This window comes from Condylura cristata, unplaced genomic scaffold (assembly GCF_000260355.1).
Source record: "Condylura cristata isolate star-nosed mole 26May11 unplaced genomic scaffold, ConCri1.0 scaffold00004, whole genome shotgun sequence".
NCBI lineage: Eukaryota > Metazoa > Chordata > Mammalia > Eulipotyphla > Talpidae > Condylura > Condylura cristata.
This window is the reverse complement of record NW_004567105.1, coordinates 15,316,702-15,339,661: the sequence shown is the minus strand read 5'-3', so window position 1 is coordinate 15,339,661 and position 22,960 is coordinate 15,316,702. Positions and strand designations below refer to the sequence as shown.

The 22,960-nt window shown below is 34.7% G+C and overlaps 1 protein-coding gene across 7 annotated transcripts in view; it reads left to right on the top strand.

Moving 5' to 3' along the window:
* The window catches only part of VEZT (vezatin, adherens junctions transmembrane protein), a 53,383-nt gene that overhangs the window by 11,388 nt on the left and 19,035 nt on the right, over positions 1 to 22,960 (top strand). For 5 of the 7 annotated variants that reach the window (XR_001145035.1, XM_012720338.1, XM_012720337.1 and 2 more), the window contains exons 2-9: positions 3,636 to 3,767; positions 5,224 to 5,310; positions 7,094 to 7,269; positions 8,998 to 9,273; positions 11,975 to 12,124; positions 13,814 to 13,961; positions 17,143 to 17,474; positions 21,448 to 21,641. Coding sequence is in view for 6 of the 7 variants with exons in the window: in XM_012720338.1 (XP_012575792.1) it covers positions 3,636 to 3,767; positions 5,224 to 5,310; positions 7,094 to 7,269; positions 8,998 to 9,273; positions 11,975 to 12,124; positions 13,814 to 13,961; positions 17,143 to 17,474; positions 21,448 to 21,641 (1,495 nt within the window). In the remaining variant the exon portion in view is untranslated. The remainder of the gene's footprint in view (positions 1 to 3,635; positions 3,768 to 5,223; positions 5,311 to 7,093; positions 7,270 to 8,997; positions 9,274 to 11,974; positions 12,125 to 13,813; positions 13,962 to 17,142; positions 17,475 to 21,447; positions 21,642 to 22,960) is intronic. The other 2 variants (XM_012720335.1, XM_004675803.2) reach the window with 1 other exon arrangement.

Genomic DNA, 22,960 nt, shown 5'->3' with positions numbered 1-22,960 from the left:
CAAAATTACCAAGGAGGCATCATCTATAATTGCACAGCATAAGTGGATGTCACTCCTTTGACTAGAAGCTTTGTGGAACTAGCCAAAAAGTTCATGAGATGTTTTATTTTTGGAGAAAAAGCAAAATAAGCTACTTTATAAAATGACACTGTTGGCATTATCAGTAATACACAAAGTAAATGATTAATGCTGCTATTTTGAAATATGAAATAAGTATTCCAGATTATGATGACGCAAGCTGTATGGAAGCTCTTAGTTTATCTATAGATATATTTGAAAAAGAAAGTATTGTTTCTCTACCAGGTAAGAAAGTCTGTACTTACAGATAATCCATTTTGTTATTTTGTGAGTGTGACATAAACTGGTAAATGAGGGAACCTTGGGTTAGTGCTGAGACACTGCCAAGTGTGCACATATTACTATCGAACACAGTTTTGAATAAAATGAAATTGTCATCTCATGCAGTTTTGTAAGCCACTTCAGTAAAAATAAATTTTATATTTTTCCCCCATCCCCACATCCTTAGCCTCTTTCCAGAAAACGGCAATCAGGAATGTGCTGTGATCTCAAATGAGTCATTGGTTAGAACAAAAGCTAGCAAACTAAGGTGTTTGGGCTAGACTTGTCCCTTTCTGTGAACTGCAGTAAGGATCTAATGAGAGAACAGATATGACAGCCCTTGGTAAATCACAGAGCAACCATTAAATTAAGACATTACTGTAGGTGGTAGTTAGTATTATTGTCTCATCGATCTGCCTCACTACCTTTCTGGACTTTTGTTATATGTGATCATTGAATAAAGATGAATCACTGGTCTCAGAGAATGGTGCCTCCATTCAGATTAAATTTTCTTCCATATGTGCATTTGACTATTACTGTACATTTATATTTTCTTTCAACTTTTTTTGAAAGATTTATTTATTTAAACATACAAGAACTGGGGTATAGGCCAGAGGTATAAGAGGGAGGGGACGAAGGGAGTCACCAGAGACAGAGTGGGGAGCAGAATAGGTAGATCAACTGAAATACACTGCCGAGGGGAGCAGTGGGTAAGACAGGAGAGGTCAGCTGTGCCACGGGTCAGCTTTCAGTACAGTATCAGACCAGTGCTGCAGTTGCTGCCTTTCCTTCATAGTGCTGAGACTTAACCTCTTGCACCACCAGGGAGCCCTGTTTTTTTGGTGTTTGGGGGAAAATGCTACCTAGTGACACATGAAAAGTTTATGAAGTTCAAGTTTCCATAAAGTTTTGTTAGAACATAGCCACACTCTGGCTTATGTAATTATATATGCACTACTGCCTTCATGCTACCACACAGCTGGCCAGTTGTAGGGCCTGTAAAGCCTAAAATACTACCTGGCTTCTACAGAAAAAAAATTTGATTACTCTTGAATTGTAGTAACTTACTTTGATCCATCTTACTGGTTTTTTCCCATGGAAGTTCACTTTAAGAAAAGGTCTTACTGCCTTGAAAACAAAATTTTAAGTATGTAAACTTTTCAAAAGTTCAGCTGAGTGAACTAGCATTTCTGTTCACCAACCACCTCCCACCCCAATAGAGCAGGGTGTGGTTCACAGATTAATTTGAAAATACAGATTTAAATAATTCAAGACAGTAGAAAGTACATGTTTTAAAATAGTATTTTGTAGGTGTTAAAAAGATTTACCTATTTGTGCTACCAGAGAGAGGGATATTAAGCATTTTCCCCATTATAATATAATTTTTTCTCAAAAGATAGATTAAACATAGTTCTAAAGAGGGGCATTTGACTCATCTTCCTTTTCTTTCACATTGATATCCAGAAAATTGCTGTCAGTCTTCATTTTTCCAAACTCAGTTTTCTGTTCCCAAAAAGTGTTGTTCTGATTTAACTTTCTCCTAGGCTTCTGTAGCATATAGTAAATACTATAATTACTAATTGCTTGGTGTCTCTGTACTGAATTATAAGTAAGCTTCTATAATAGCTCCCTCTCTAGATATAGGAGGTACTGTTTGTTTTAGGTAGTGTGTTTTATTTCAGACCATTGGCTTTGGAGTCAGACTTACCTTGTTTTCTCTATCTAACCAAATCTGTTTCCTCATCTGTGAAATGGAGATAATAAGAGTAATGACAATAATCATAATACCATATAGAGTTTGTGATCCCTTGAGTGAAGGATAAAAGTAAAATGCTTAGTTAAGTTACTGACATATACTACTATGCTAGATTTGTTGCTGTATTTTTTGTCAATGTATAAGGTAAGGTCCCTTTTTAAGCAATAAATATTTTGTTGAATCAAGGTTTATCTTTACATGTCACCAACTTTGTGCTCCAGAGTAGCTAAAACTAAAGTTTCTCTTTATTCGGAAAAAGTTATCCTATAGATTTCCATCCAGTAATGATGATGTTTCCATATGATGGGGTTAGTGATTTTTTTTCTTTGTTTTGGCTTTTTGATCTATTTTAAAACCAATACTTTTTCTACATAGCTTATATATAAAGTTGAATTATGAATCAAGTGTTTCTATGTACCAGGGACTATTCTAAGTGTTTTATATTTATTTAGTCCTCGTAATAACCCTTGCCCTACGTGTTACTAGTATCTATTTCTACTAGTATCTATTTCAAGATGACATGTTAGAAGTACAGAAACATTAGAAATGGCAATAGAGGGCCCTCCCTGGTGGCGCAGGGGGTTAAAGCACAGCACTAAGAAGCTTAAGCCACTTCTGCATGAGTTCAGATCCCCACCTGCCCCGGAGGTGATCCACATGGCGTGGCAGACCTCTCCTGACCCGCCCGCTGCTCCCCTCAGCAGTGTACTTCATGGATCTGCCTGTTCTGCTCCCCACTCTGTCTCTGGTGAATCCTCTCACCCTCCGCATCTCTGGCCTGTACCCCAGTTCTGTATGAATAAATAAATACATCTTTAAAAAAAAAAAAAAAAGAAATGGCAATAGGTTACCCAGAAAGTAAGAGGCAGAGCTGGGATTTGACCTAAAGTCTGGCTCCAGAATTCGTGTTCTTAACCACTGTTTGGTAGTATTTTTACTCGCCACGTTGTCTCTCATTTGCCATATGCTTATATGTGAAATATAGCTTATCTTAAGTAACTTTCTTGAAGTTTTAAGTGTGTTACATTGCCAGACAAATGGTAGAAAATAAATATTTGTGCTTGAGTGAATTAATTAATGACATGATAATAATAATGACATGATAACATTATAATACTCTACATTTACTGCATAATAATGCTTGACTTTAGTAACTCTTCAGTGGAGGTCTAGCATCTATCTAGAGCCTGGATTGGTGATTCTTAAGCAACCTATTATAAAACTGCAAAAATTTGAGCAAAGAAATTATTTAACAAGTCTATTTATAGTCCTAAATTCATTTTTCACTCGCTGGTAAAAAAAAATTCTGTTGACTGCTCAAAAAAGTCTGTGTCTTATTCAGAGTTTTGCCCTTTTTTGGGTCCTTCTGTTAATTTTTTTTTTAATGTTAAAAAAATGTGACTAAGTCAATATTTATTTAAAAAGGCTTAAAAATTTGGGCTATACTGGCCATGATAGTGAAGTGGTATTGAATTTGGTTTCTAAAAATTTTCAACAGTAATGATCTTGAAGTTTGTTTTATTTTATATGTCACTTTCAGAATTCTCCACTTTACCAGTACTTACAGGATCTTGGACACACAGACTTTGAAATATGTTCTTCTCTGTCACAAAAACAAGAAAACAGCACAGCAGCAGATGGACAACAGAAGCATCCTACAACCCTGCCCAAAGTAAGAAAGCATGCACATTTTTACAATTTATTCTTTCATTCTTTTTTTTTTTTTTTTACAGATTTAATTATTTGTGCATACAGAACTAGGGTACAAGCCAGAGGTGCAGGGATGGAGAGAAGACCCCCTAGAGACAGAGTGGGGAACAGAACAGGCTGACTGACTAGGTACACTGCTGAGAGGAGCAGGGAGACAGGAGAGGTCTGCTTGGGGCAGCTAAATTTAGATTTGTTGGGTTACTTAGTTTATTCTAGGGAGATGTGTTTTTAGAATTGCGCTCAAAAATCTGTTCAGTATAGGAAATACCAACTATTTTCTTTTGGAAAACTTTTTTGTAATGAATTCTTGATCACTAGTATTAATTACCTTTTTTAAAAAAAAAGATTTATTTACATATACAGAACTGGGGTACAGGCCAGAGGTGTAGGGGCAGTGAGAGGATTCACCGGAGACAGAGTGGGGAGCAGAACAGCAAATTGACTAAGTACACTGCTGAGGGGAGCAGTGAGTGGGTCAGGAGAGGTCTATGGTGCATTGTGGATCACCTCTGGGGCAGGTATCGAACTCATGCTGAGGTGGCTTTAGCTTCTTAGTGCTGTGCTTTAGCCCTCTGCACCACAAGGGAGGGCCTGCACTAATTACCTTTTTTAAAATGTTTCTTTTTAAATGTGATCATTAAATACTGGTGTTCTTACTATGAATAGTCACTATATTTTTCTAATTTCTTTTCCTATGGTTATTATTAAATGTTCGTTCGGTAAAGTTTTAGCATAAAGTCTCTTGGTTTGTTTTCTCTGAGCATTCTCATGAAATTTCTGGTCCTCACTGGCCACCTGTTTCCATTCTTCATGTACAGTGAGTCCCAGATGCCTTTTTATTTTCTATTCTGTACTAAGCTTTAGAAAACAATAGTTACTCATCTTGTTTTCCATGACCCTTTTTCAATCCCTGGAGTAATAATCAGTGAATGTAAACCCCACTTACTGGCATGTTCATAGAAGATGTTATTAAGGTAATTTTAATTTTTCATTGATTCTATATTAGTTTTATTTTAGTGTGAGACAATTTTTCTAAAATGAATTAAAATACATTTTTATCAGTATTGTGAAATGAATTGTTCTTAATGTTTGAGAATTTGGAGTACTGGTTGGTATTCATTTTGTAGTATCAGGTTGACTTAGATAGTATCTAATGTATCAAAGATAAGGGTACCACATTTGGATAATGTCTGACTGTTTTTTAAAGGTCAGGTTTCATTCCAAACTTAATGAATTAGAGCCTTTAGTTTGGGGGAAAGAATATGTTTCAAACTGAAATCTCCAGGTCATTGTCATATGCAAGTTAATTTGGAAACTAATAAGGAGGTTGAGACAGTGATAAAACATTATCTGAATGATTTTTTCTCTTCCCTTTTCTGTGGTGTGATTTATTAATCCTATATAATATTACTCTTCAGCAAGGTATCCTGTTAAAAGTGGCTGAAACCATCAAAAGTTGGATTTTTTCTCAATGCATTAAGAAAGATGACTTACTTCTCAAGTTGGTAAGTATTCACTTCTTTTTGTCAGTTCAGGCTCTAGTTTATTAGTAAGAAAACCAATTAAGAATTCATTTACTGCTGATCTGGGCAGGGGTTGATTTTTGACTAGAAATTCTGTAATAATTGTGGGCCTTTGAATTTGTACTCATTAATAGTGTTCGTAGCTCTTCTAAGAGTTTTTTAGCTACATAAAATAATATTTAGTAGGGAACGGAACCTGATTTGTTAGATTACTGATCTCCTGTTGCCATCTTTCTCCAAAGCTCTCAGTAGGGAAGGAAATATATTTATTAGTGGAATCTTCTTTTTTGTTAGGAATTTCACTATCTATAGCCTTAGCCTATAGTCTATGATTACAAAGTTTGGGAAAAATCAAATGTAATTTCTCTCTAGTTTATTAATCTACTATTCTGTAATAATATCATTTGTAAAATTTAGTCTGCTGGGACTAATAAATCACAGAATTATCCAGAAACTTGAAATAATTCACACTGAGAATTGTATAAAACTAGACATTAAGAAATTCCTTTTTCTTTCCTTCTCTCTTCTGTAATTATCGGTTGCTTAACTGGTTAACTCCCAAAATGAAATACTTCAACCTTTTACATCCAGGAAATAATAGGAAAATCCAGGTAGTAGAGTTAAGCAATCCTAGTTCTTCCTTTAGGCTTTTATGAATATTGGATCTATTTCTTTCCTACAACAAGCTAGGAATTACCATATTTGCTATGTTCTATAAGTTTTTATATATATGTGCAGAATTGTCTGCTTAATCAGAATTCTGACAAGTTGCTTTATCTCTTTGGACTTCAGTTTTCTCCTCTATGGAATGAAGAAGATAACATTCATCATCGTGTTGACTAAGAATTAACCTATTTGCTTTAACATTATTATCTCATCTTTTACCTCTCCACTATGTGTACTCTGCACAAAATTAATATTGATCACTTGAAATTCCCCAAACTAGAGGGGCCTTTTATTCCCTTCCAGTTCCTCCATCTAGTCAATTCTTGTTCATCCCTTAAGACTCAGCTCAGATGTCACCTTTTCTACTTTCTCTGACTTATTTGTAAGTTTTGTCTCTCTGCCACTTGCGTAATACTGTGTGTATACTTATTATCATTTCTTTGTACATTATGACTCTATACTTTTAAATCCTCTCTATTAAACTATGAGCTCTTTAAGAATAGACAGTTGTTTGTGTTGTTCATTTTTGTTTGTTCTTTGTGTCAAACATGGTACCTAGTATGTATAAGATATACATGGATAAAAGGAGAAGGAATAAAATGCAGTGGTATATGTGAATGCATTTTGTAAAATTCTAAAGTGAATTATACATATCAGTGTGGTTTTTCAGTGATTCCTTCATAATATATTTTTCATATCTAAATGTCCATTTTTAGAAGATTAATCCTGCTGATATAATTCTTAGATTCTTGCTATATTGTTACAGTGCTTATGGGAAAGCATCTTATTTTACGGAATTACAGTTTCCATATTGTATTGCAGTAAATTAATTAGATGGAATTAATCTATACTTCATATATCTTCAAATTTGCATATATAGTATATGTATTTCATACTTGGTGATTCAAGTATGAATCACCACAATCTTAAATGTTTCATATTTATAGTGAAAATAAAATTCCATACATGGTACTTAGGTTAGATTGGACGGTTTTTCCTTCTTCTTGGAGTCTGTATCAAAAGTAAAAACATCTAAATTTTATCAACACGTTAGGAGCTTAGCACTGAATTATGTATTTATTAATACCACTCTTCCAAGGATCTTGGATTCCGACTCGAGACATTAAATACCATCCTACAACAGGAAGTCCTGTTACAAGAGGATGTGGAGCTGATTGAGATACTTGACCCCAGTATCCTGTCTTCAGGGCAACCTCAACAACAGGAAAATGGACATCTTCCAACACTTCGCTCCCTGGCAACCCCTAATATTTGGTATGGTCAGAAAATATTTCTCCTTTGCTTATATATATTGTATTAGCAGAGGAAATCTGTTGTCATGCTCTCTTTTGTAAAGATATTATAAACATTCCATATATGCTGTAATTACATTGTAATTGATGTAACGATATGCTGTAGGTTTTTTTTTTTTAAGTGCCTTCTAAAGTAAGGCACTTACTATATACTATATACAATTTGACATTTTATCCCTACTTTACTCCTATAATTTGACTTTTCTATACTTCCAAGTCAGTATAATTAGTTGTTTTTATTCCTACTTTATTCCTATAATTTGACTTTCCTATACTTCCAAGTCAGTATAATTAGTTGTTTTTATTCCTACTTTATTCCTATAATTTGACTTTCCTATACTTCCAAGTCAGAATAATTAATTCTATTTTTAGCAAGTGCAATTAATGCACATAACTTGGCATTCCCCTCCCCCAAATCTTTCTTACCCTTATACCTCACATGTATGCATGCATACAGGTCTTTCCCATAATCACGTTTTAAAGACACCAAGGAACATATTGGTAAACTTGTCTCTTTCTTTTATGGCAGGGCCTTAAGTAGAAATTCCATATACTAATCTGTTTTGTTTTTAAAGTAGGAAGGTATTAAGGATTGTATTTACAAAACTATTGCATATACAAAACTCTTCCTATGAGCTAAATCATTGCTTGAGCTTTTCAAGTTTACAGGTGGTTGTATTCATTAACTTAAATGTTCTGATTTTCTGTCTTACCTGTCACACTAACAAATGCTTCATAAAATAGATAGCTAAGTGTGATGTTTTCCAAATCTGTAGTCATTCAGGTATCATCACGATGAAGTAAAGCATCTTTAAAAATATAAGAATATAAGAAGTTGCTAAAAGAAATGATAGATCTTAAGAACTTTAAATTTTTAATTTCACATTTCCTTGAGCCACAAAACTCACCAAGCAACCATGAGACCTGTAAATACTTTTAGACTTTGTTGTTAATACATGAAACTAAATGATGAAATTTTACTTTTTATTATTACCCTTATCTAAAACTAAAGAATTCCCAAGGAAATTAGGGCAGACAAATATTTATAAGGAAGTATTATAATGTGATTTATTTTATAGTTTGACTATATCCATCTTAAAGTATTGTTGTTATTATATTTCCAATATCCTAGACATATTTCTGCTACCTTCATCTCTTTCTTACATACACATTTTCATCAAAACTATCGTGCTTGAAAGATGTCTTTCCATTTCTTACATTTGTAATTGGCCTAAAGTAAAAAAATTAGTATATATTTTTAGTTATAGCACTATAAAAGTACAAAGCTGTCCAAATAATGGTCTGTGATATGTGTGTATATTCCAGATAAATGATAATGATTATTTAATTAAATGACTTTATTCAAAATAACTGCTAATTGGATGTATTTATCTCCAATTGGAAAAATGCTTACATTCAAATGTTAAAAATTAGAATTTAAAAATACTTTTTAATATATAAAAGTTTATTTAGGTTAGAGTCCATATTTTATCCAAAAAAAGTCACCTTATTATGTCCACTGCCTAAGTGTATCAGCTCAAAGTTTTAATACCTAAGCAACAGTGTTTGGTTGCCAGCTGTTTTTAAATTATTTACATTACCTATTTAAGTAACATAGTTTTGAAATCATACTTTATAAAGAAACTATCAGGTCTGATGGATATCATTTTTCTTGGTTTCTCTGTTTTAGGGATGTCTCAGTGCTATTTGCCTTCATTAGTTTGCTCATTATGCTTCCCACTTGGTGTATTTTATCTTCCTGGCTGGTATGGGGAACGATTCTCTTAGTTTATCTGATCGTAAAAGCTTTGAGATTATGGAGGACAGCCAAACTACAAGTAACCCTAAAAAAATGCAATGCTCATTTAGAAGACACAGCAGCGAATAGCCGAGCTTTTACTAACCTGGTGAGAAAAGCTTTACGTCTCATCCAAGAAACTGAAGTGATTTCCAGAGGATTTACACTGTGAGTTCATTCTTCATTTTACTTTTTAATAATATTTTCCTACTACATAGTTAAATTAGAACATTTATTACCTACTTCTACATTGCATTTAAAGAAAATGGTTTCTCTTTAGCATTTAGTGAATTTTATTAATTGCTAGGTGAAGGTATAAATACATTATATGCTAGACTTGCTATGTGCTGTTTCTGCTTATTTTGAGAAACTAAAGTAATTTGAGAAATCTTGATCACACTATGTTTATGATTAATTGTGAGATAATAGAGTGCCTAATATGAACCTGGCATGCAATAGTTCCTAAATGTTTGCTTCTTTTATTTCCTGTCAGATGCTCTCTTTCCTCAGTTTAAATTGAGTGAATCTAACATGACCTTATTTTGAAAAATCTTGCCATGTATTATTAATATTTTTTTGGTAAACATTAACAGAATTGATGGCACTGATATTCTCAGAATGTCATATAATGATAATTCATATCACCATGAGAATTAAATAATCAGCAGTCAAGCTATAAATGTATTTAGCTAAAGTATATACAGGCTATTTGCTATATTATTAAAGGGAAAATTACATTTGTTGAACATCAGCAATGTTCTATATTTTATGACAGGCAATTTTGCTTACAACTCATGTAGTAGAGCAAAGGTTCAATCCATTCCACCTGACTCTAAAGTTTGTTTCTAGTATATTAGGTTGCCTACTCCATTAACAGATGATAGCTAACTCTGGAATATTTAACAATTTATATAACATATAACCTTTGCAATCTCTAGCTGGAAGAAAGTAAGTATATAGTGAAGAAAAATTGTTGCTTTAAGTGAGTATGAGTATGTGGCAAATCACTAAAGGGAGAGTAAAAAGAAACTTCTGTAGACATTGCATCCAGACATGCTATTCTGTACTGCCCTAGAGTAATACTTAAATGCTACTGGCATGAAAGCTGTATCAGAAAAATCATAAAAACAGGAAAGTGGAAAATCTCTAGTAGTCATCTCATTCCTTAAACTCTGTTGTGTTCTAGAACATTGTTAAACAATCCCAAGACCACTTTTTAGAGATTTTATGACCACTTTTTCTGTTCAAGTCAAAATGTAATGTTCTCAGTATCTGTTAATTTTGTCCTTCCATTGCCACTGAAGTCAATTTCTCTTTGATAGATCTAGCAGATATTAATTGATGGCCAAATTTTAAACATTAGAGATCACGTAAGAATAAAAACTCCTTTTGTTCTTGATTTGTACAGCATATTATTGAGAGGACTGTTCAAGTGGCTATTTGTCCAATCACCACTTAGGCATGTATAGAGAATTCTGTGTCTTTTGTCATTGCCCAGCTTTCACTCATATTTATAAGATTGTCATGAAAAGCTAAAATGGGCCTAGCAGGCTTGATTTACCTCTGGAGTGTGACTTCTATTTATTTAAATGCAGACAAACAAGAAATGTTAGGGAAAAATTGTGTTTCACTGTCTTCATCAAATCATAATGGACTGTTATAAGGAATATTTTTAAAAATTTAAAATTTTAACTGTATCTTAGTTTAAAATATTTTTAATTTGTTGAAAATTTTCAGAATATGTAGAATAATTTATTAGTTTTTAAAACAGACCCACTTAAAATAGAGCACAAACATAGTAGCATATACTAAAAACATGAGTGCTGTTTTGTTCTGCCTGTTTCTCCTCTCTAGCAAAATAACCCTTCTTTGCTTATTTAACTTATTTCCTTATTTTAAAATAAAACTATCAGTCATTGTCTTCTGCTTTTTTAGATTTTTAATGCCTGAATATATTTTAGTTTGCCTTAATGTTTACACAGCTTTGATTTAGATGTCTTCTTTTACTAATTTTTGGTTATAAGAAATTTATCAATTTCCATATTGGGAGATGTTAAAAAATCCTGTTATCCCATAATTATGTAATATGTAATCATTCATGGTTTCATTTATAAAAGCATAATATATTACATATCGTTGTTCAGAGTAGGCATTCCCCACTCAGCTGTGAACTGTGCTTCCTCTTGAGATTAGCCATGCTCTGACAGAGTAACCTTCCTTTGCCTTTCTACTTGCGTTCCCCTGTTGGCCACTGGTCCTGTTATCTATCTGCATCCCCTACTTCATTTTGAGTAGGTAAGTGCCAGTGGCAGCAGGTGGGTAAGTCATTTTACCCTATTTGGTAAATGTACAGAATGTATTTCTATACAACAGTTGATTGTTCTGTACAGGTAACAAGAATATATAGTCGATAAACATAAAATACATATTAAGGATATGAAAGTGCTTATGATTAAGGCTTTCATACTTGTTGTAGATACAGATTTGAAACATGAAAATAAATAACTCTTATTTTACTTAGTATATTTTAACAGTATATTTAGTACATTTAACAAGTCTGTTTAAAGTGGTGTGATTTCTTCTATAAATATTCCTTCATTTCTGCTGTATTTCAACTCAGATTTATTATTTCTGCATTTCAAAAGAAGTTGAGATTTAAATTTTTCATTTGTTTTTTTTATTGATATATTTCTGCCAACATATCTGTCAGAAAAATAGTTGTTTATGAGACCTTAATTGAATTCTTTATAATTATTTTTAAAGGGAAATCATGAAAAAGAGCCATATTTCTAAGTTAAATATAATTATGGATTTAGGAAACAAAAACTTTAGAACACCTGTACAGTTGTATCACATTTTACTTTTCAAGTTTGCTTGACAGGGTCAGTGCCGCTTGCCCATTTAATAAGGCTGGGCAGCATCCCAGTCAGCATCTCATCGGTCTTCGGAAAGCTGTCTACAGAACTGTAAGAGCAAATTTTCAAGCAGCAAGGCTAGCTACCCTATATATGCTTAAAAAATATCCTTTTCTGTCTATCTGTGAAAATAAGCAATATTTCCAGAGTTCTGGATATAGATATTATAGTAACACCCTGTAAAAATTAACTATGAACTTAGCTTGCTTGTTTGAAGCTAAATTCCATTATCACTTCTATTTTAAAACTGGAAATGCATTCCATAGGGAATGGCAATAAGAAGCAGGAAGAAAGTTCTTCTGCTTTCATGCGGCTCACTTTTAAAAGGAAAATTCCTGAAGCTCCCTCTCTTTAACAGGTCTAAATATGAAATCTAAATAACCTGGCTTGGCTAGATTAACATTTTTAAAAATTTCAAGCATGGTAAATTTTCACTATGATATGGCAATGAGTAGCAGGAAATCCTCCCTTTCAAAAAAGCAAAGGCAGCTCTAGAGTCTAATTGGCTAAGTTAAAATTTAAGCTGTATCACTTAAGCAAGTGTCTTAGTTCTCTGTACCATAAGCAAATTTCTTAACTCACTGTACTTTGCATTTTTCACTTTAAAAAATGGCAATAGAATAATTCTATATTTCTATTGCAGTCAAATAACTTATAAAGTACTTAGACAATGTCTGGTGTATAGTAAGCTCTGAAAAGCAGAATGGCTAGTCTTTCACTTAAATGTACTAAATCAGAAAATTAGTTATGTTGGTCTTTATTTTAGTTAAGACTTGTAGATAAATCGTGAGTAAATGGAATGTAAAGTAGTTCTACTTTGCACCTCAGTGTGCTGGGTACTAATACATACAATGCTTGCAATGTACAGAATGCTTTAAGTTCTGTTATTATATGCTTATACATGTCTTTCCAGTTAGATTATCTTCACTTTAGAAAACTAAAAACCTCTACTTTGTGATTTGCTTAATGTCACACAACTGGTTAAAGGTGAAGTTGTTTCTTAACTACAGTACTTACAACTTAAATACTTATTTCAGACCATATAAAATGTTAGAACACTTTATATCACCATTTTATTTAGCAAGATAATGTAACCTCAGCACCAAAACGTGACATAAGAAATTAAAACTATAGACCAATCTCACAAATGTTGATACAGAATATTTAGAATCTAGATTGAGTCTAGCACTGTATCAAAAGCTGATTACAATATGACCAAACAGAAATATTCTTGAAAGGTGAGAGAACAGTTCAGTAGAAGAATTGTTTGGATGTCATTCCTTACAAAAACAATTAGGGAGGGAAGTCACACATTAAAATTTATAGAAGCCCATGGGGAAGAGGATTAAGAAGCAAAACAGTAGCCTGTTTTAAAGAACGAGACAGAGCAGGCTTAGTGCAACTTAGTCAGTGCACTCAAGGAAATAGCTGAAGGAGGAAAAGAAAAGATCCTGTAGTAGGTGAAGGCTTGAGCCATGGCACCATGAGTAGACAATACAGTTTCAAAAAGAATATGGGAGAAATAACTACATTGGTACTTTAGCACTTGTGAAGACTCGATCTTTTAAGTTTATTGGATAGAAATTTTTTTCAAAAATATCCTGTAAAATATGGGCAGTGTTATGTTAATATTTAGTTTTAAGATGAGTTTCTTTTTTTTTTTTTTTTAAGAAATTGGTATCAATCTCCAGTCATAGTTCAGAATAAAGATTAATAAAGGTGATTTGAGCAGTTTTACTCTACTTTTATGTTTTAATGAAAAGACTTTGTTGATTGCCTTAACCTAATTTAACCTACCCCCTGAACTCTGAGAGTGACAATGTAACCAACTACATCTGTGTGGTACCTTTCAAAGAGCTGGGCCTTGGACTTAGTGAAGAACAGATTTCAGAGGAAGAGGCACATAACCTTACAGATGGCTTCAGCCTACCTGCATTGAAGGTAATCCATTTGTGGAAGGGAAGAGCTGAAATAGAGATGCCTTGGATTGCACCTGTGCTTTCTTTTCTTTACTTTTCTTTATTATTTTATTTATTTATTACATCATTCTTCATTTTGTGCATTTTTTCATCTTGGTTGTAATCCCACCACCAATGGACTTCCCACCACCAATTCACCTGTGTGCAATCCCCACAGTCCTGTGCACTCTTCCCACCCCAATTTTGATCCTATTCCCGCATAAAATGTCTGTGGTTTATCGCTGTTTTTTGTCTTTATTACAATTGCTTTATTGTTTTTCCTGATCCCTTACTCTCCTGGTGAGTGAAACCATCAGGTATTTTTCTTTTTCTTTCCGGGTTATTTCACTGAGCATGATCCCTTCCATACCATCCATGTTGCTGCAAAAGGCATGAGTTTATCTTTTTTGATTGCTGAGTACTAGTCCATTATGTGTATGTACCACATCTTTGTAATCCAGTCATCTACTTTTGGGCATTTGGGTTGATTCCATGTCTTCCTATTGTAAATGGAGCAGCAATGAACATGGGGGTGCAGGTGTCCTTTTGAATCAGTGTTCTTTTGTCCTGTGGGTAGATACCGAGGAGTAGGATTGCTGGATCATATGGAAGCTCCATTTTTAGCAGTTTGAGAAACCTCCGAACAGCTTTCTGTAGTAGTTGTACCAGTTTGCATTCCCACCAGCAGTATAGAAGAGTTCCTTTCCACATCCTTGCCAACATTTGTTGTTGCTAGTTGTTTTAAGATGGGTCATTCTCACTGGTGTAAAATGTATCTCATTGTGTTTTCAATTTGCATTTCCCTTATTACAAGTGATGTTGAATATTTTTTCACATTAGTTGGCCATCTGCATTTTCTCTTTGGAGAAGTGTCTTTTTAGTTCTTCTGCCCATTCTTTGATGGGGTTGGGGGTTGTTCATTTTAATTTTGTTGAGTTTCATCAGTTCTTTGTAAATCTTTGTGATCAGCCCTTTGTCATTAGTATTGTGTGTGTCATTAGTATTGTGATCAGCCCTCTGTCATTAGTATTGTGAACTTTGTCAAATGCCTTCTCTGCATCTATTGATATGATTATATGGTTTTTATTTTTCTGTCAGTTGATGTGATGGATTACATTAACTGATTTTCAGATGTGGAATCATCCTTGTGCCCCTGTAATAAAGCCCAGTGGCTAGGGGTTTGCCTATTTTGTTTACTTTTTCAAATTGTTTTAACATATTGTTGGATTCTTTTGGCTAAGATTTTATCGGGGATTTTTGCATCAGTGTTTATTAGGGAGATTGATCTGAAGTTTTCTTTTTTTGTCTTGTCTTTGTTAGGTTTTGTAATTAGTGTGATGTTGGCGATGTTGGCTTTGTAGAAAGTATTTGGTAGTTTCCTTCTTTCTCCATTTCTTTTTAATGAGCTTGTGCAGAACAGGCACTAGTTTCTGAACATTTGGTAAAATTCATTTGTAAATCCATCTGATCCAGGGCTTTTATTCTTGGGGAGGGTTTTAATTACTACTCAATTTTACTGCTTGTAATTGGCCTGTTTGGTTGTTCTATTTCTGCTTTATCTAGCTTTGGATGATTGTAGAGTTGTAGGAATTTGTCCATCTCTTCTAGATTGTTGAACTTGTTTGCATATAGCTATTCATTGTATTCTCTGATTCTTTTGATTTCTGTTATATCTTTTGTGATTCCTCCTTTCACATGATCCTGTTTGTTTGTGCTTTTTCTTGTTTTTTTCCTTGTGAGTCTGGCTAGGGGTTTGCCTATTCTGTTTACTTTTTCAAAGAACCAAATTATGGTTTCTTTGATTTTTTTTTTCTCCTAACTTCTATTTCATTTATTTCTTCTTTGACTTACATTATTTCCCATCTTCTACTGGTTTTTGGGTTATTTTGTTGCTCTTTTTCTAGTACTTTAAGGTGGAAGATTGGGTTGCTTCTTCTTTCTTTATGTGAGCCTGTATTGCTATATATTTTCCTCTTATAACTGCTTTTAATGTGTCCCATAAGTTTTCAAGAATTGTGTCCTGATCGTCGTTCTCTTTTTAAATTTCTTTCTGCACCTGTGCTTTCTGATCATTCCTAGGTACTGTGTCTTCAACAGTTTGAAATTTTTTTTAAGATTTATTTATGCATACAGAACCAGGGTACAGGTCAGAGGTGCAGGGGCAGTGAAAAGATTCACCAGAGACAGAGTGGGGAGCAGAGCAAGCAGAAAGATGAAGTACACTGCTGAGGGGAGCAGCGGCGGGTCAGGAGAGGTCTGCGGCACCATGTGTTTCACCTCCCTGGCCAAGGATCGAACTTGCGCTGAAACAACTGTGTGCGCACTTCACAGTGCTGCACTTTAACCTGTTGCACCACCAGGGAGGGCCCCAGTTTGCAATTTTGGCCTTGCTCAGAAAAAAAAATAAGTCAATGGTAAACTGGGTTCATATTGAATTATTTTGATTCAGTATTTGCATTCTTTTATAATTCCTTCAATTAAACTTTAAAGAATGTCCATTTTCATGATTGTAAAAAGTTGAATCCAATGTCACCAAAGTAGTTCTATCCTTTTTTGTTGTCTGCTACCTCTTGTTCATACTAGCTTGTTTTTTTGTGGTTTGTTTGGGGAATATATTCCTCATCTTAAACAGGACTACATCTGGGGAAATCTTTCCTTGTCTGGAGTCAGGGTGTGTCTGTCAGTAATGGGTTTTACATTTTCTCATGCCAGACATTCCCAGTTATAATCACCTGTGACTGATTTTTATGTTAATTTCCTTAACTAAAGTATTGAAATCATTCTGTATCCATCAATAACTCATGTATTTGGACTCACATAGGTCCATCATTCATACTGTCTCTTCTCCTATTTAAGGGTTTTTAAGTCATCAAGGAACAGTCTCCTCTATTAGATGTGTCCTGCTCTATCAGCACGTCCCTTCTGGGGTAGAACTGCGTTAAATCACCTACTGGTATTAACCTGCTATTTTGGAATCAGAGGTTTCCAAGTACCTTAACTACATAATTTGATTAACATTCTTGGCTCAATTTTAAGATTCAATCAAAGCAGGCTGTATTCATTTTGTAAAATAAAGTGAAAATTTTAAACCAAACAAATTTGTAGTTTGTTTTAAAGATTGACCATTTTTTATTGATTTAGTACTTTTTTTTTTTTTTTTTTAGGTTTTGTTCCAACTCTGGGTGGCACAAAGTTCAGAGTTCTTCAGACGATTAGCCCTATTATTTTCTACAGCTAATTCACCTTCTGAACCCTTACTTGCTCCAGCACTTTTGCCTCATCATATTTTATCTGATGTGACTCAAGGTCTACCTCATGCTCATTCTGCCTGCTTGGAAGAGCTTAAGCGCAGCTATGAGTTCTATCGGTACTTTGAAACTCAGCATCAATCAGTACCCCAGCGTTTATCTAAAACTCAGCAGAAATCAAGAGAACTGAATAATGTTCACACTGCAGTACGCAGCTTGCAGCTTCATCTGAAAGCACTACTGAACGAGTAAGTTTAGAAGCCATCTAAGGAAATATCCCCATGCTAGCAAACTTCACTCTTGTCCCGTGTGGTTATTGGCTTGTGTCCTAGACTAGAAAAGAAGATGCAAAATGAGACCTGCAGTATAAAGGACAGTTTATGATATGAATGTAGCAGAAAAATAATGATTTGTAAATACTATAATTTGGGGGAGTCATTATAGTTTTTAATTTTCCTGATAAATCACGACACCTAGAAAAAGAGGAAAAGCTGATGTTTACTGTGTAGATGAACTGAAATGAAGAAAGTTAAAAAGAATGAGCTGCCTTTTAATTCTTTTAAAAGGAATCTGAAAGAAATATCAGTGTCTGTAAGAAATATGTCAGTGCAGAATAGTAAGTTATGAGAGGTACTAGAAAATTAATGTGCTATTTTTCTAAATATATTACAGCAGATTTGGGCTTTGTTTTTTTGTTTGTTTGTTTGTTTGTTTGTTTTTGTAGAACAGTATAAGCTTTTGGGCTTCAATTGAAGATTAAAATGGAGAATCCAGATTTTAAATTTGTTGCTTTTCTACTTTGCCTGGTATTGTTGGTCCTCCAATCTTCTATGTTCCACTTTGGTATACCTTTATCACTTGAAAATACTGTTTTCTATTTGAAAATTTTCAAGTTTAAAAATTGTGTCAGGACATAATGTTTGAATTAACTTATTTCTAAAGAAATCCTTGTCCAGCAAATTCTCATAGTACAGGGCTAGGTAAAAAAATAATGGGTTCATGTTGTGTTGGTAATCCAAATTTAATTAGCTGATAAGTTCATGTACCTGACTCCAGACACCAGGCAAGAAGTGGAAGGGAGAGAGCAGCAATCAATTTTGAAGATAAGAAAATAGGCCAGAAGGATTTGGAGTCTCAGAAAATCAAAAGTCTAGTTTACTAGAGTGAAGAAGAATGTAATGTACAAGAAATGGAAATTAAAGTCAGCAAAGCATTTTGAGAAGTATTTTTCTTCCCAGTGTTATCAATTTTATTATGTAATTGTCAATCTATCAGAAAGACAAAGTCTCCAACCACTGGGGAACTAGTTCTCGGCGTTTTTGGAAGGCAGCTATGCTCCCCACTGTGCCACCAATGTGCCTACTTCTTGGCTTTTTTTGAGAGTAAGGTGTTTTTGGTCCTAAGGTGTTCTTTGGTCTCAAGTAACAAGTCCAAATTTTTTTATTATTGAGTATAAACAAAACAAAAAAATGGGTAGAATTATTCAAGTAAATAGCTTTTCTAATATCCTATATTTTTCACTCTAAACTGTCACTTTATTTGACTTTCTCTACACTTTGAAAAGATTCCCAGAGTTGCTCTTGAGAATAAGCCTCATCACTTAAAACTTGGCCTGGCAGGTAGGGTGCCCTGTCCTGAAGTTGAGTTGTGGATAGTATTGGGAAACATGGGGGGGGGGGGGCTACAAATCTGTAGCCTCAGTCAGAAGAAACTGTCCCTCTCTCACTCTAGGGGAGCTCCCTCTGACTGATTGAGAGCTATATCAGAAATATGTACAGGGAAAAGGATTCAGTCCCACCCAAGTGTTCTCCTTCCAAATCTAAAAGGTCTCCAGTGACCCTCCATCTTACACACATCTTATCCGACATGCTGTGTTTCTTCTCTTGTTAAATATCAGGTGCCCTGGAGATGCATGTAGAAGTGGCACCACCCATTGAGTCCTGCAGGACCTTTAGAATTGCTCAGCTCGTTCATGTTAGGGTCCACCTCTGTCTTGCTCCTGTCAGAGGAAGGAAGAACCTAGGGAAGATGTTAAGTCAGTAGTCCAAAGGTAAAAGACACCAAATTTTTCAGTTTACCTGCCTACTTATGCCAGGTTCTCCCACAATAAGTTAAAGTGTATGGATGCAATCCAGTCTTAGATCAAATCTGACAAAAAGCCTACGGAGTAGGCCATATTCTGCCCAATTTGCTTCCTTTTCCACTCCTTTTGGTACTTCACAGAGCTCTTCACTACTGAGGTCCGAGTTCTCCCTGTCCGAATGGGAGTACCTTCTTCTGCAACAAGGAAGCAACCTTCTTCAGAGAAGGATTTCATTGTGAAATGGAAAAGCTTCAGGAAAAGGGAATACCTAGTCAACCAAGCACTTGGAGCAGGTGGTAATTAGCTGAGAAGTTGTTATCCATCAAGTCTAGGTCTGAGATTGTCTGACAAAAATTAAGGAACTGTTCCAGTGGTCTGTACTGCTGAAGGCAGGTGAATACTAACCTGAATCTTAACTCTGTCTCCCACAGGAAATCAGGAGATAAGGCAATCTCCACTGGAGTGGGTGGCAAAGGTTGGTTCATCATCAGAGGAAAACAAGATTTCAGTGGAAAAGTTGTGGGAGACAAAGCTAGTTTCTAAAGAATTAATGTTTAGCAATAGAATCAGAAATAGGACATATTGGAGTACATTAGAACGAGGGAAAATGACTCAGAGAAGAAAGAGCACTTCACTGCATGGATATGGGAATGAAAAGAGGTGCTTTGTACTTTGAGTAGATTGTGGTTTATACATGGGAAGTGTATTTCCTCTAAAAAAATAAATATGGGGGGAGGGCAAAAAGTACATCTATGCTGTTACATATTACCTTTCTAGAAAGTATACAGTAACAAACTATCAAGTCTTATTTGCTTTACAGCATTATAATACAACTTATAATACTGTTATCTAAAACGTTGTTTTGTTTCTCACATTTCAGAAGCCTTTTGTATTTCATTCCTCCTTTGGCTTGTCTCCTTTCCTACTCCCACTCTCACATGCCTACAGTCACCCTTAGCTTTTCCTTCCAGAGTTCTTGTTGCCAGATTATTGTTACTAATAAATTTGTTCTCTCTTTTACCTGAAAATCTTCGCTGGTTTCTGACTACAGCAATTTAAAGACAGTATAAAACGTTCTATAGGGCCCTCCCTGGGGGTGCAGCAGGTTAAAGCACAGCACTAAGAAGCTAAAGCCACCTCAGCATGAGTTCGATCCCCGCCCGCCCAGGAGGTGATCCCATATGGCGCGGCAGACCTCTCCTGACCCACCCGCTGCTCCCCCTTAGCAGTGTACTTTGTCAGTCGACCTGTTCTGCTCCCCGCTCTGTCTCTGGTGAATCCTCTCACCACCCCTGTACCTCTGGCCTGTACCCCAGTTCTGTATGCATAAATAAGTAAATCTTTAAATAAAAAAAATAATAATAAGATTCTATAGAAAGGATTTTTGGTAACCCAACTACAGTCTGCTTTTTCTATCTTTATTTCTCACTCCTTTCCTTCAACTGTGCCAGGCTATATACACTTCTGCCCCTTTTTATCTGGAATTGACCTTTTATACTTCTTCAAATTTTATCCATTTTTCAGTACCACTTCAACCACTTCTTAGTTATTTACTGTCTGTGTCCATAGCTAGTAGTAACTTCTCTTCTGAATTCCCAACATTATCTGTGTCTCTCTGTGATATTATACTACTGCACCTGGATTCAGGCTAGCTCTGCAGTTTACCAGCTGTATAACTCTGGGCAAGTTTCTTCAATTCTCTGGGCCTAATTCCTCAGCTATAAAATGGAAATGTTAGTTACAGTAATGTTTTATGATACTGTATTTGGGTTTTTTTGCTTGTTGTTTCTTTATAGTACTGAATTTATCTGTGTTATAAGTTTTTTTTAATGGGAGATGGGTTCAGTGTATCCTTTCAGTTCATAAAATGCCTGGCATGGATGTAAGAAATATTTGTTGAAAATACGATACTTGTTATAAGCTTTTTAAAATAATGGTAAAGTACATATATGTACAATATAATGTTTAACCATTTTTAAGTTGTAATTCAATGGTAGTAATTACATAAACATTGCTATGCAGCAGTCACTACCTTTCACTCAGAACTATGTTTATCTTATAAGTTTATTTCTTAAATAGGTCTTGTGAATGATAAATTTTCCATTTTTAGAAGTCTGTTTTTGTTGTTTATTACTCAGGGTAATAATTCTTGAAGATGAACTTGAAAAGCTTGTTTGTACTAAAGAAACACAAGAACTAGTGTCAGAGACTTATCAGATCCTAGAACAGAAATTAAAGTTGATTCAACCCCATGTTCAAGCTAGCAACAGTTGCTGGGAAGAGGCCATTTCTCAAGTGGACAAATTGCTACGAAGAAATGCAGATAAAAAAGGTAATGACACGGGATTATGGTGATGGCACACGGGTGACTTGGTGATGGGAAACCCACTGGGATTACAATTAAGATGGAAAAAAAATGTACAAAATGATGTAAAAATAAACTTTTGTAAAAAAAAAGGTAATGAAGATTTCTTACACATTTATCAGACAATCTTATTCCATTCAATGGAGTTTTAATTTATAGGTTTTTACTAGGTGGATTTCTTTATCTCTATATTGATGCTAATTTCACAGCTTACTAAAAAAAAAAAAGTTGAACTTATATTTACAAATTGACATAATATAGCCTTGGCTTTTATTTTGTAATTTATTTGAAAGTTTAGTGAATCATAAATCTTTTTATGGTATTTAAATGGAGAGCAGGATTTTTATTTATTTTTAAAGATTTATTTATACATAGAAGTGGGGTATAGGCTAGAGGTGTTGGGGGTGAGAGGGTTCACCAGAGAGAATGGGGAGCAGAACAGGCAGGTTGACTGAAATACACTGCTGAGGGGAGCAGCGGGTGAGATAGGAGAGGTCTGCTGAGCTATGTGGGTCACCTTGCTGGCCAGGAATGGAACTCTTGTTGCAGTGGCTGCTGATAGCTTCATAGTGTGCTCATTGCACCACCAGGGAGAGCCCAAGAGCAGGATTTTAAAATATGACTTCATTGTTAGAACTTCCAGAAATTCTTTTCCAATTAGGGTAATAATAATGACTTTGGTGTTCAGGGACTAGAAACTAAGTTTTGCTTTCAAAATAAAATACTTATTTTTTTCAGTCATTCAGAAACAATATACAAATGATATAGTAGGTAGTATTCTACCCATATTTGTTACGAAGGGTCTCAAATGGGGCCTCCTTGGTAGCCTACCAGTTAAAGTCAAGCAATATCACTGCTAGGGCCTGAATTTGATCCCACATCAGGGAACAGACCTCTCCTATCTTGCCTGCTGCTCCCCTTAGCAGTGTTTTTCAGTGAAATCTGCCTGTTCTGCTCTCTCACTCTGTCTCTAATGAATCATCTCACTCCTTGCACCTCTGGCCTATACCCCAGTTCTTCTAGGCAAAAACAAATAAAAAATAAAAAAGGGTCTCAATGTATTGAATGTCACTATTTAATCATAATATCAGACGGCCTTGTATTACTAAGTAAAAAAGCTTTCCACTAAACCACTTTCATTAAGTAGGCTTCATTCTTCTTTTTACATCACTAAATTTAATTGTAAATGTTCAGCATATAGTTTTGTGCTAGAAACCAACATCATTACCATGTTTAACCCTTGAACCATTCTTAGGAAGTTAGTCAGATTTAAGCATAGAAATATA